The sequence below is a fragment of the Camarhynchus parvulus genome, chromosome 20 (assembly GCF_901933205.1).
Source record: "Camarhynchus parvulus chromosome 20, STF_HiC, whole genome shotgun sequence".
NCBI lineage: Eukaryota > Metazoa > Chordata > Aves > Passeriformes > Thraupidae > Camarhynchus > Camarhynchus parvulus.
Genome location: NC_044590.1, coordinates 7,448,948 through 7,461,033, shown reverse-complemented (window position 1 = coordinate 7,461,033; position 12,086 = coordinate 7,448,948). Strand labels below are relative to the sequence as shown.

The window sequence follows — 12,086 nt, the reverse complement described above, 5'->3', positions numbered from 1 at the left end:
CAGCCTTACCTGAAACAGAGGGAAACCAGTTCCCACCAGCTCTTTGTGTCCCACGGTGCAGCAGTGTCAGAGGGAGATGGTTTCACTTGCTGTGGTGCCACTCACCCTGGCAGCAGCACATTCCATCTGTTCCCACCTCCCCGTGCATCCACAACTCGCAGGGGGAGGCTCCAGGGTGGCTGCCCCACCTCTGCTGAGGGGCTCCCCCCACTCCTGACAGCCACTGCCACAAACCTCTGCTGCCATTTCCTCCCCACTCTCCCAGAACGCCCTTCCTGGAGAGAAAAGCCAAGATTAAACACAGGTTTATATTCAGGTCTTGGAAACAGACCCACCTCCACCATCCCTCATTTTAATCTCATCTGCTCATCACTCCATAAATATCAACCTGCAGAGCTTTGGACATGTTAAGATTTATATCCATGCTGTCCCCTGAGACTTAATGCCTCCTGAATGTCCATTCATCCTTATGCATACCCTGGGGACAAAATCAGAGTCAGAGAAGATTGACAGGCAACCATTTCATGAAATATTTTCAAGAGGAAAATGTCTGCAAAACATCTGTTGGACTTGAAAACAAAAATTGCACCAGTTCCTCTGTCCTACAGCTCTGACAGGTCAGACAAAAGAATTTTTTCTCTATAAATCATATATATTTATATATAAATAATAGAAATGTATATAACATAGCTACATATAATATTTAATATTATTGTATGTTGTCATACTGTTTCAATATTTATATATTGTTTAAATAAATATTTATACCTAAAATAATATATATCAAAGTTAAAGATATATTATTTAAAGGCCACAGTTCACAAAGCCAGCCAGCTGTGTTGAAAAAGAGAAGAATCATTTTTACAGAGAGTGGCCTTTGCCTCCTCAAAGCTGGGGTTGCCTTCTGAAAATTTCCTTTTTGTCCTTAGAAGTTTTGGTTTACTTTAACTTTGTTCCTTCTCTATTACAAGGAAAAGATTAAATGGAAGATAAAGATTGTCTTATTGACAGTTTACATCTGCACAGCCTCAAAAAGACCATTTTCTTCCAGAGAGCCTGATTCATCAGCTTAAGAGGTGTTACTCAAAAGAGAAACCCCATTTGTTTTACCTTTCTCTGGCTCGGCTTTGCCCAAATCAAACCCAGCTCCCTTCCTGCAGCACAGCAGGACCACTCTGTCCTGCCCAGTGCTCATGCATCCATCCCTCCTCTCCAGCCCCCCAACAGCGCACTGTTCCTTTCTTTCCCTAGGGCTGTTTTCCCACACCGGACATTTTTGCATTGTCCCTGTACCACTCCATGGCACCATTTTGTTCTCACACATTTATCCTCTTCTGCAACCTTCTCGAATTTCTCCTCCCATGCACACCCAGCACGTTCTCTGGTCACACTTTTACCATCCCTCCTTCCACTCACTGCAGGCCCATGAACTCCCCAAATGGAATTTCTGTGAAGAACCAAGAGGCCAGACACCTCTGACCCCAAGAGATCTCGCTCATGAGGCTGCTCAGGTCTCACCCTGCAGATGATGCTCTGCGCTTGCTGCCTGCATTCAGAGCATCACCAGAGCTGCCCTCCCTACACACCCCCTGCCATCCCACTGCCATCAACCAGAAGTGATTATGAATTGCCAATGGCTCCATCTCACCTCACTTTCTCCACATTAGAAGATCAGTAATTCCTCAGCTGTCCTAACACAAACTCCCTCTCCTCTGCCAGTAACCTGCAATAACAGCCCACATTATTATCCCTTTTTCCTGGTACTGGCACAGGATTAGAGGCACAGGGTGTGCACCATCAGACTGGCCTGAGATCTATGGTACAGCCCTTTGAGTTTACACTCCATCTTGCAAAAAATACTTTTCCCTTGTGAGCAGCAGATTCCAGCCTTATCCTTGACAAGATGCCCTCAACTCCCACCCCTGAGCCTGCTCCTGTGAAAGGACACTCTACCACACAGCCTACGAGGTGACTGAGTGCTCAAGCAGCCACATTAAACTGCAATGTGATATGACAACAAGAAAGTTTCTGGCCTTTATTTGAAGGCTTTTTACCAGTTACAGTAAGAATTGTCATTGCAAACCAGGAATTTTTTAAAAAATGAATAATAAAAGATAAAAAAAAACATCCACGAGTCCACCTGCAAGTAAGACATGTTGGTACAGAAAGGAGATATGAGCTTTTGCTTCTTCCATTCTGTTTGTTTCTCAAAGAACTGATAGAACTAAGATACTAGGAAAGGTTGGATGCTATCAGAATCATTCCAGCAGGTGAGCATTTAACAGCATATACTGTACCAGGGTAACAGAGTAGCTATGTTAAGTCTATGGGTTTGAGTTGAGCCTATTGTAATTCGCTTCCCAAAAAGGATATTAAAAACCAGATTATGCCAAGATGTTACAATGGAGCCATAAATCGGCTACATGAGTTTGTTCCCATTCTATCTACAGCTCATCTTGGTAGCAAAGGAGTGATGTAAGCACCTGGAAATCTGAGCAGTGGGTGGCTGACCAGACTGCCACTGCAATTCAGCTTTATAATGCACATCCATGGGCCTCCCAAGGCACACCAGCAGCAATTCTGACTCAGCCTTCTCTTAGCAGGAAAGGCCATTTACCTGCTTTGACCAAAACCAACCCATCTGATGACCTGTTGCTTCCCCGTTCCACACATGCAAGTCTTGGAAGGAGACTTGAAGCAACCAGGTCCCAGTGCACAACTTCTGACCTCCCAAAATTCATCTTCACCTTCAGCCACATCCTGCTGCCACCTTTTGCTTTGAGTTGCTGGAATAATGGAATATTTAGAGTCGAAAAAAAATATGCTTCCGACTTCAAAGCAAGGAAGTAATGGGAAAGAAGATTTTATGTGCATCAAACCCTGGGTCTATGTCCAGCCCCAGCTGTGCCACACCAGCAGGCAGTGCCAGCAGTGCCTGTTCTCCTCAGTAAGGCAACCACAGAGCCCTCAGGGGCAGGGAAGGTGCTCTCCAGCCCAGGAGCAGCCCTGCAGGGATCACTTCCCATTCCATGAGCACTTCTCTGCAGATGCTGGTCTGTGCACACAGCTGTGACAGGAACATTTAAGCTCATCTAAGAAACACAATCCAAGTCAAACAAATCAACTCAGTTTACAGTCAGTCTGCTCACAGAGCCTGGTGACAGAAACAATTAACATCTTGTTTGTCTGTAACTCATAACCAGTGTTTTAGCAGTTTCAAAACACGTTAAACACACAAAGTCATGTGACAGCATTCCTGTAACACATCCCTATTCCCACACCAAGAGGAGGAGGAGGAGGAGGAAGTCAACACCACACTCACATCCCATTGACTTGTGGGAGGGAAAACACAGAAAGGAGAAAAAAAAAACCCAAAAAATAAAACAACCATTTGTGCCAGCACAGTCCAAACAAAGTTCCAATACTGCTGCTACTGAGGTTAGCAATGCCTGGAACTGGGGAATGGATGCTGAAATTCCAGGTCCTGCAAGCTTCATCATGAAACTATCACAGGCTTCAGCTCTGCCTAATCGTATCTGAAAGCATGAGAGACTCCAGCAGACATGACACTCTTGAAATACAGAACTTTATTTAGAAACTGCTTAAAATAGAAAAACCCTGTCAAGAAAAATCCAAGTCAAATATGGTTTCTCAATAAAATGGAGTTTTAGGGCAACAGAAGTCTAAAAGGCCACAAGAGAAATAGCACCACTGCAATTTTAAACAATGGCTAGATACTTGCATTTTTGGCATTCACTGAATTTGGGTTTTTCTCTGAACTTCACAAAGATTCATGCACTACACAATTACCATAAAATGCTCTCCTACACACATTTTAGGACAAGCTACCACCAGAAACAAATGAATACAAGCACAACAGGACTGATCAATCTCAGTAGTGAAAGGGGGTCAGAAGTCTTGCAGGATCTTGCCAAACACAACAGTAATGAGGGGCATGATAGAAAAAAAAGGACAGTTAAGGAAAGTATTTTAAATATTAATATTTAAGTTAGTCTCAGTACTGTATTTTCTGCAATAACATTAGCTCTGTTAGCCAGCATCTTTTAGTTTTTACCCCAGAAGACTACTGAACTGGCAAGTGTTATTACTCATATGTCCTGGTTCAAAGGGGGGAAAAAAAAAGAAAGCAGACAGAAAAATATCATCCTCATGTGCTCAATTCACTTTCATTCAAAGCCAGCTGCACAGTGCAAGTCCTGTTACAACTATTGGGCGTGTTCAGCATTCCTTGGGATGGGAAAGGGAAAAGTGAGAGAACAGAAGGGATTCCAACAGAAATGAAAATAAAGAGAACAAATAAAAACAACAGCCAGGAAGAAAAATCACTTCTGAAGGACATTTTAGGCAGTAAGACTGTGTGCCCTTTGCTTTGTTTTGCTTTTCTTACAGAAAACACAGTACGTTTTGGCAAAGCCACAATGCCACAGAAAAAGGCTTCAGCACTCTTCAAGGTAATTTATGTGTCTCAGCTGTTCATACTCCCTCTAATCTTGTGACAGGCAACGTTAAGGCCCATTTCATCGAGAACTAATCACTTAGTAAGCAGCTTTACATAGGAATGGAGTTTTGTTTTAATAGCCCCTTTTGAGCACTTGCTGACACAGTGAGACTGCCACGCAAGGCCTCTCGGACAGCAGTGAATGGAGTTAAACAAACGTCTACCCCAATATGAAGCACATAAAATCTCCCATCACATTACTTCAATTTGGCATATGGAAGCATATTTTAAATACTCTTAAGGCATTTATTATAATTTCTGTTCTGCAATTTCACATTAACTCAATCTTTCTGTGAGTCAGTCTTTAATTTCTCTACTGCACACCGCCTTAGATACAAAAAGAGTCTTCCCACAAACCAGTGTTTTACCAGCAAACCATTCTGCAACATGTTCCAAATATTCAGCCTCTTGCTCCCTAAATATACCACCTCGATGTGAATACTGCTCTGCTACAGCGTGAGAAAGAGCTCCTAACTCAAACCCACTGTAAAAGTGAAACTTCTGCAAAGTGCACTTTAAGAAGAGGTACTTTTTTTTTGCTTATGAAAAGAAACCAGTGAGTCCTCTAAGAATAAAGTGGAGTATTTTACAGTTAAGCACATGATCTGGGGCAAAGAATTCTGATGTTGCTGCTCTGCTGGTACAGTATGTGGTCTGTTAATACTCTTCTTGTTCCTCCTGCGGTGCTCCTTCGTCAGGTATCACAAAGCCTTCCTGAAGGGGAAGAAAACAAGTGTTTTAATGAAAATCTGATGTCAAACCAGTTCCTGGCTATTCTCTAGGTACTTATTTTTTCCTCTTACTTCAGGTAAGACAACCTTAAGTCACTGTTTACAGTGTCAAGATGTATTGCCAGAAGTATTTTCCTCATCTTTGATCTATTTGTTACATACTACTCATGAAAGGTCTACCTTGTTTGCTGTCTGACTATAATTAAATTATCTGATGCTTTATTACAGGAAAAAGCTAGGCCATAAACCTCAGAGGGAAAAAAAAAGGTAGAACTGGAGGGAGGCAGGGAAAGCAAACCAGCTTCCAATTACAAGGGCAGGAAGAACTGTGCAACCCAGTCTATGAGAGATTACTTACATCTGTGGCATAAAGAATTTCCACAATCCTCTGCAACACTGGATCATTCTCCCCTTCATTCTCCTGGCAGATCAATTCAATGTTCCTCAATTTGCCAAAGTAGAAGTCTCTCTCCTTCTCCAGATCTTCAACAGTAAGTTTCAATGCATTGATCTGCCAAAGGGCATCAATAATAATTATATCCACCAGAGACAGAATTCAGTAGGATCTGTGCAAAAGGGTGTCCCAAAAGTTCTCAGAAGGGTGTTGATATGCAAAGCACTTCAGCAGTAACCAAGATTTGGGGGAGGGGGGACTGTGAGAGGAGGAAAAGGGCCATTTCTCAAATTTTAGTATCACAGCCACAACAAACATCCAGCCCATAACACACAAATCCACTAGGGAAGACTAAAGGCTGATTCCATGAAATAGGTAAAGCACTGACTGCCTGCAGCTCTCTGTGCTAACACATTCTTTCACGACAACTCTCCAGCTGACAGCAGGTTCAGTTGTGTTGCACTCACTCTGGATTTCAGTGAGGGAGCAGCTGCTCATAGCTCCGTTGGAATGCTGGGAGAGCTGCAACACAGCTGTGGGAATACTTACAGACCCTGCTATGTGTGACACAGTCCACACTGGGGTGAAATGTCTGGCCACTCGTGTGCTACAGGAGAGGTTTTGCTTCCATCAGGAGAGCAAGACCTTTATAACAAAGGGCTCCAATTAAGTGATTTTAAATGAGCTGATTCACACCATTTTCTTCCATCTGCCTGAGCCAGACATTCCATGGTATTGGAAAAACAAACCTGCACATAACTCTATTAAGCAGAGGTCAGTCACAGGGCTGTCCTTACACACCTGCTCGATCAATCCTGCCGATTCTTCATCTCCTCCACCCTTTTTGCCCATCCCAGGCCCAGCTCTGGGACCTGCTGGGGTCCTCTGTGCAACAATGGGCCTCTGCGGGGCTGCAAGATCAATTCACCAATTAATTCCAATTCTCCCTCCCATAAAGGTACTATCCCCCTTCCAAACACACTTAGGTATGAAGGGGATTGAAGATATGTTCCTTTCTTAACTCCATGTAACATGTCCTTTCATTTTGGCTTTATAAGCAATACACTTGGCACCAACCCTTGCCATTCTCTCTTTTATAGAAGACTGTTCTTTCTGTAGCCTCCAGACACCTGGGTACTACAGCAGCCTCAGTCTTTTAGCCTGGCATCTCTGAAACAAGATGCAAAATACTCAAATCCCATACACTTATTTTAAATCACAAGCCAGTCTTCATTTCCCGAGAGTTTTTCATGATCGAGATCATCTTTTAACTATTTTCTCTACCTGCACTGCCAGTACCGAGAGATTTCCTGGTTTTGTTCACAACTGGAGTAACAAGGTTTGGTGCTATTGTGTCTTGGCCTTGTCGAGCAGCAACAGGATCATACTCCTTCCCGTCATAGTTTGCATCAAAAAATTTCTTGAACCACTGAACAAATTCAAAGTTGTCCTGAAATTTGCCTTTCACTAGTTTGTCCACAGGAATTATCTGAAGAGGGGAAAAAAGAAAAAAAAATAGACTCATAAAGGGTAAAGAACCTCTCTGTGTTTTTATATAAAGTTTAACAGTTAATGCACTCACAAAGATATGCAAATTTAATTCTTGTCCAGTCCCCCTTGACCACAACTATACCAAATAACAGAATTTTTGTAATTATTGGAATGAAAAACCAATCATGCTTTGCCTTTGAGGGTCCAAACAATTTTGAATTATTCAGCAGCAAAGTTTCTGCTAGACCAAGTTTACAGACAAAACCTTCCTGTCCACATGACGCTGGCTCTGATGAATCTGAACTGACCAACTCCAGAACTGCTACAAGAGCTAAACATCTCTGTCACAGCAGACTCCAGCTTCTCTGGGATGAGGTGTATAACTAAAGGCTATTAAAAAAATGCAGAAAATAGTGAAATGTTGTTTGTAGAGAATTTTATTTTTCATAAGGCATTTGGAAGCCAGGCTGGTTGTCCACATGGGTTGTGTGGACAGACTGCACAAGCCACTGCCCCCAAGCAGAGACTGACTCTGTGTTGGAGCTGCCAGCCATGGAATGAGACATCTTCTTAAAGAAGGAAAAAGCTTCAACCCTGGATGTTCTGCATCCTACCAAACACTGTCTGTAACTATTACCTGAATAAATCCCCCCCTCCATCAGCAGAACTGTCATTCCATCTGAACAAGCTTTTTCACAATTTCATTTTCACTACTAAAAACCATGGATTTTAATATCTAGAGGCATTTAAAAGCCATGTAGATGTGGCACTTGGGGACATGGTTTAGTGGTGGCCCTAGCAATGCTGGGGGGACAGTTGGGTTTTATAGTCTCAGACAGATTTTCCAACCTTAACAATTATGTAATTCTATACACTTGTAAAGAGGAATTTGGAATCCTTAGGACTATCACAGCAGTAGGTTATGGGAACATTCCTCCTACAAAGATGGCCCAAAGAGGAAGCTCAGGCAAACCTTATCTCATAGAAATTCCAGTATTATTTTGTGGCACAGAAGTTTCCCAGAATTAAAAGGGTAACATTAATCTCATCATTAAGAACTGGAAACCCAACCTTGGCTGGAGCAAAGCAAAATGTGTCCTAACTGATGTGAGGCCCCCCAGGGCAGGCCAAAACGAAAAGTTTTGAGATTTACAAATCAAAATCAAACTCTGTTCCCAGATTTATTCAGTTTTAAATCTGAAAGTTCATCCCATCTACATTAACATTGAAAGCAGAGGGTCAGTTATAGCCCAGCTTACTTTGTCAACACCCATTCGTTTAAAACCTGCTTGTAGAACCTTGAAGTTTTGAATGTACTCATGTTCCAATTTTGCTTGAAATTTCACTTTCTTGAGTGCTACAGAACCTGGGAAGAGCATGTCCATGAACTGACAGTATGCAGCACCTGCCAAAAGGAAAAGAACACAAATCCTGGGATGAATTAAGTCAGCTCAGCTCACTAACCTTTGTGAGTTTCTTTCCAGTCAGGTCAGCAAACTGACCTGACTCACTCCTCAGCCACACAAGCCCTTTAAAGGCAACAAAGGCAAGAAAACAGGAACCTTCAGTCTCCTTTTTGGTGCAGCATGGTCATAAATAAGCTTAAAGGAGCTGGAGAACCAAACTTTTGGGTTCATGACTTGAACTCTTATGAATAAGAACAAATCTGCCTCCAGAATTCCAAGGGGAAAAAATATCTAATGAATAACTTGACTTTCCTTTATTCATGGATATCAGTGTAGTACAGATCTGAGATGTTACATGTGTCTAACAGGCATGTAATCTTCTCTTAACAATACTAACAGAACTAAATCAGAAAAAGCATTATTCTAAAAATTGTACTTAACCATTATTGAAATTGTAATACATTGACCTCCTACAAACAGAACCTATACACAATTCAAGGTGCTCTCCAAGATAAGAGGCTAATGAAGCTGAATTATATTTAAAGCAGGCCTTAATTAAAGGACCAAAATAAGATAAGTGTTTCTTCCTATTAATTTAAACCCTTCATGTCCTCCAATTCAGCACTAGCTGAAGTAAGAGGAAGAGAGATTCAGTCCAGCCACAGAATGGACAACCACCTCCATATTTGTAGAATATACACAGTAAAAAAAAAAAAAGTGGTTTTAAAGTGGATCCTCACTCTGTAGTGATGATGCACAACCATTAAAAGCACAAGCACAACATTTCAGAGCATTATTCCCACACCAACACGAATGAATCAAGAAGTAAAGGAAACCCTAACCTAAGCCATCCAACAGCTACACAACAAGCTGTTGGGAGCTATCTGAAGGCCAAGAAGGAATACAGAAGAGCATTGACCTCAACTACTCTGTTCATCTCAACCACATCCTACAACTGTTCACTCTCTTATCAAGATAATTTGCAGGCACTCCCATTTTCACCTGCTCCCAGAAGACTGATGCCATCCACTGGTGCAAATTAAAATAAAAACAACAAACCAGCTCTTGCTGTTTGCTCTCCATTGTGTCTCAGTTCACTTGCTGCAGAGCTCCAATCCCAACTCAAACACAGAGGACTTGCCAGAAACCAGGGGTTTGCTCACTATTGGCAGTCGGAGCGATAAGCGTGATGAAAACAGAGGGATCACAGCAGTCAAAGGGCAGCTCTTGTGCATTTATGCAACCTCAAACTGCTGCTGTCACTGCTGCCCTTGCCAAAGACAGCAAAACAAGCTTGGGAACTCCAGCTTCCACAGGACTATGACAGCAAAAGCCACTTCATCCCTGCCAAGGCATGAAGCATTATTGCAGATGCAGAAAAGGGACGTTACTCAGGACATACCACGTCAACAGCTCTCAGTCTTTTCCCAAAAACAGGTGAGCTGGAATTCTGCAGAGCCAGTACTAATTATCCTCACTTCAACACAGAGCTCTCACAGCATTCAAGGCTCACACCAATCCCATGCAAATCAACCCTGCACACCACAGGGCTTAACCTGCCTATCTGAAAGCAGACAGTGCTTATCACTTCGTTTCCTCCTGTGGCTTAGGTCTTTAGTTCCCTCACCCTTACAGTTCTTGTCCATCATCTCACTAGACAAAAACCACTACAAATACCTGTTGTGAGTCCCTTGCTTCTCTGTAATCTTTGGGATTGTTTCCTCCATAGACTCAGCCACAGCCAGTATTGACAGTCCAAAAACTCACTTTTAATTAATTCTGCCTTTTATTTCACCTCCAATTTCCACATCTCTCCTTCCATGAGCAACACCTTATCTTAAAGTCACTGCATGAGCCAAACTTCACTTTCCACTGACTGCCTGTTGTAGTTATCCAAATTATCTTGTACCCATGCTACATTCTTAGCCTTGGGTTTTTTTTCAGCTCTTATTCCACAGACTATTATCTTTTATTTGTTCTTACAAGCCTCATCCTCCCACACACTCCTCCCTACGATGACACTTGACTCCATTTCTGTACCACAGACACTTCCCCTTTCCTGCCTACTACTACTGTATGTGAGATTCAGCTGTGCTGAAGTTAGTTCAAGCCCAGGTAAGCTGGGCTGACACAGACTGGACGTGCTTCAGGACCAAGAGGAGTTTTAAAGGTGCACATGACCCCACGAGTCACTGCTCTGTCCTCCTCAAACTCCAGTACTCTTCCAGAACAAATCACAATTGTTTTTGCTAGTTACACTTGTAAGACTTACTCTATCCATACAGGCTAAATGCTTAATTCCTCATGGGAAAACACCCTCTTCAGAGTCTTTTTTTCACATTAACATCCACGGCTTATAGCATCTATGCTGTATTGAGTCATGAGAACGTGCCTTTTCATTACACCGACATTATTAACAACCACTTCAATAACACTCCAACCATAACTGGATCATAACCCTGACCACGAATCTGTTCACACCAGGACCTAAGCCAGGAGCACAGCTGCAGTAGGGCAGCACAGAGGGTGCAGCCGCACCTCTACAGGACCAGGGTGCACATGCCACGTGGAGGTGCCCTCGGGGTGAACCCCCTTACCTGAGCACAGCTGTTCGATCTTGGTCAGCGTCAGCTGCAGAGACTCATTGATCCACGCCAGCATGTCATGTCGGCTCAAGTTATCGCTGGTCACTGAAGTAGAATACACATTCACTGCCATTTTCTGAAAGACACAACCAGAGGTGTGAGCGCCACAGACGCCGCCGGGCTGCGGTGGAGCCGCTTCCTTTAGAGCCTTCCCGAGCCGCAGCGAGTGAATCGCGGGCTGCCAACAGCTGGGAGGACCCTCCCGCACCGCCCTGCCGAGGGCTCGGCTCCGGCATTTCGGAGGAAAAAGGAGCACCGAGGCGCTCACGTGGGAACCGCTGAAAGGAACCACGGCTGCGGCAAGTTACTCATCCCTCTCCCCCGCGCTACCGGGAACGGCCGAAGCGCTTCCTCCGCGACCACGGTATCTCCCCGGGGATCAATACCGAGCGGCCGCTCCCCGCCCAGCCCCGCCGGCACAAAGCGGAGCCGCCAGTGCAGCTGCCGCCGGGCAGGGCCGCCAGCGCTGCGGGCGGGGCACGGCCGCGCTCTCCCCGCTCCTGCTCCTCACCACCCCCCGCCGGTCCCTCCGCCCCGCCACCCCCGGTCCCCGCCGCACCTCCGCCCGCCGAGGGGCGCGGCCCGGGCCCTGCAGGCCTCGCGCCGGTGCCCTCAGGGCGGCGGCGCCCCGCCCGGCCGCTCCCCGAGCCGGGGCCCTCCCCGCCGCCGCCCGGCGGCCCCGCCGCGGCCCCGGCCCGGTACCTGCGCCGCGCTCGCCCCGTCGGCCCCGCGTTCAAACCGGCCCCGCCCGCCCTGACCGGGACCGCGTCACGCGCTCGCTGCGCGCCTGCGTCACGCGCACGTCACGGCCCGCGCGGGGAGCGCCGCGCGCCGCCACGGGGCGGGGAACGGTTGTCAGGGGGCGGGGCGAGCTGCTGCGTTGCTATGGAGATGCCGCGC

At 45.0% G+C, this 12,086-nt stretch overlaps 1 protein-coding gene across 4 annotated transcripts; it reads right to left on the bottom strand.

Annotated features, from left to right (window-relative positions):
* Positions 1-2,006: 2,006 nt before the first annotated feature.
* MAPRE1 (microtubule associated protein RP/EB family member 1) lies at positions 2,007-12,008 on the bottom strand. Of its 4 annotated transcripts, none has more exons than XM_030963028.1 (7): positions 11,889-12,008; positions 11,139-11,262; positions 8,395-8,540; positions 6,929-7,133; positions 6,446-6,555; positions 5,609-5,761; positions 2,007-5,233 (listed from the first exon to the last, which is right to left on the bottom strand). In XM_030963028.1, exons 2-7 carry the CDS (start codon positions 11,257-11,259, stop codon positions 5,177-5,179), a joined length of 792 nt encoding a protein of 263 aa, XP_030818888.1. In that variant the 5' UTR covers positions 11,260-11,262; positions 11,889-12,008; the 3' UTR covers positions 2,007-5,176. The 4 variants fall into 4 exon arrangements, with proteins under 4 accessions (XP_030818888.1, XP_030818891.1, XP_030818889.1 ...); XM_030963031.1 differs by having other exon boundaries at positions 6,944-7,133; XM_030963029.1 differs by lacking the exon at positions 11,889-12,008 and adding an exon at positions 11,746-11,766.
* Between the last annotated feature and the right edge of the window lie 78 nt (positions 12,009-12,086).

Bases quoted from the DNA above. Each gene is read 5' to 3' on its own strand.
- MAPRE1 (XM_030963028.1), bottom strand. From the start codon at position 11,259: ATGGCAGTGAATGTGTATTCTACTTCAGTGACCAGCGATAACTTGAGC. The intron at 6,556-6,928 runs GTAGAGAAAATA...TTGATCTTGCAG, and splicing joins TCTCGGTACTGGCAGTGCAG to CCCCGCAGAGGCCCATTGTT. The intron at 5,234-5,608 runs GTAAGTAATCTC...CTTCCCCTTCAG, and splicing joins AAATTCTTTATGCCACAGAT to GAAGGCTTTGTGATACCTGA.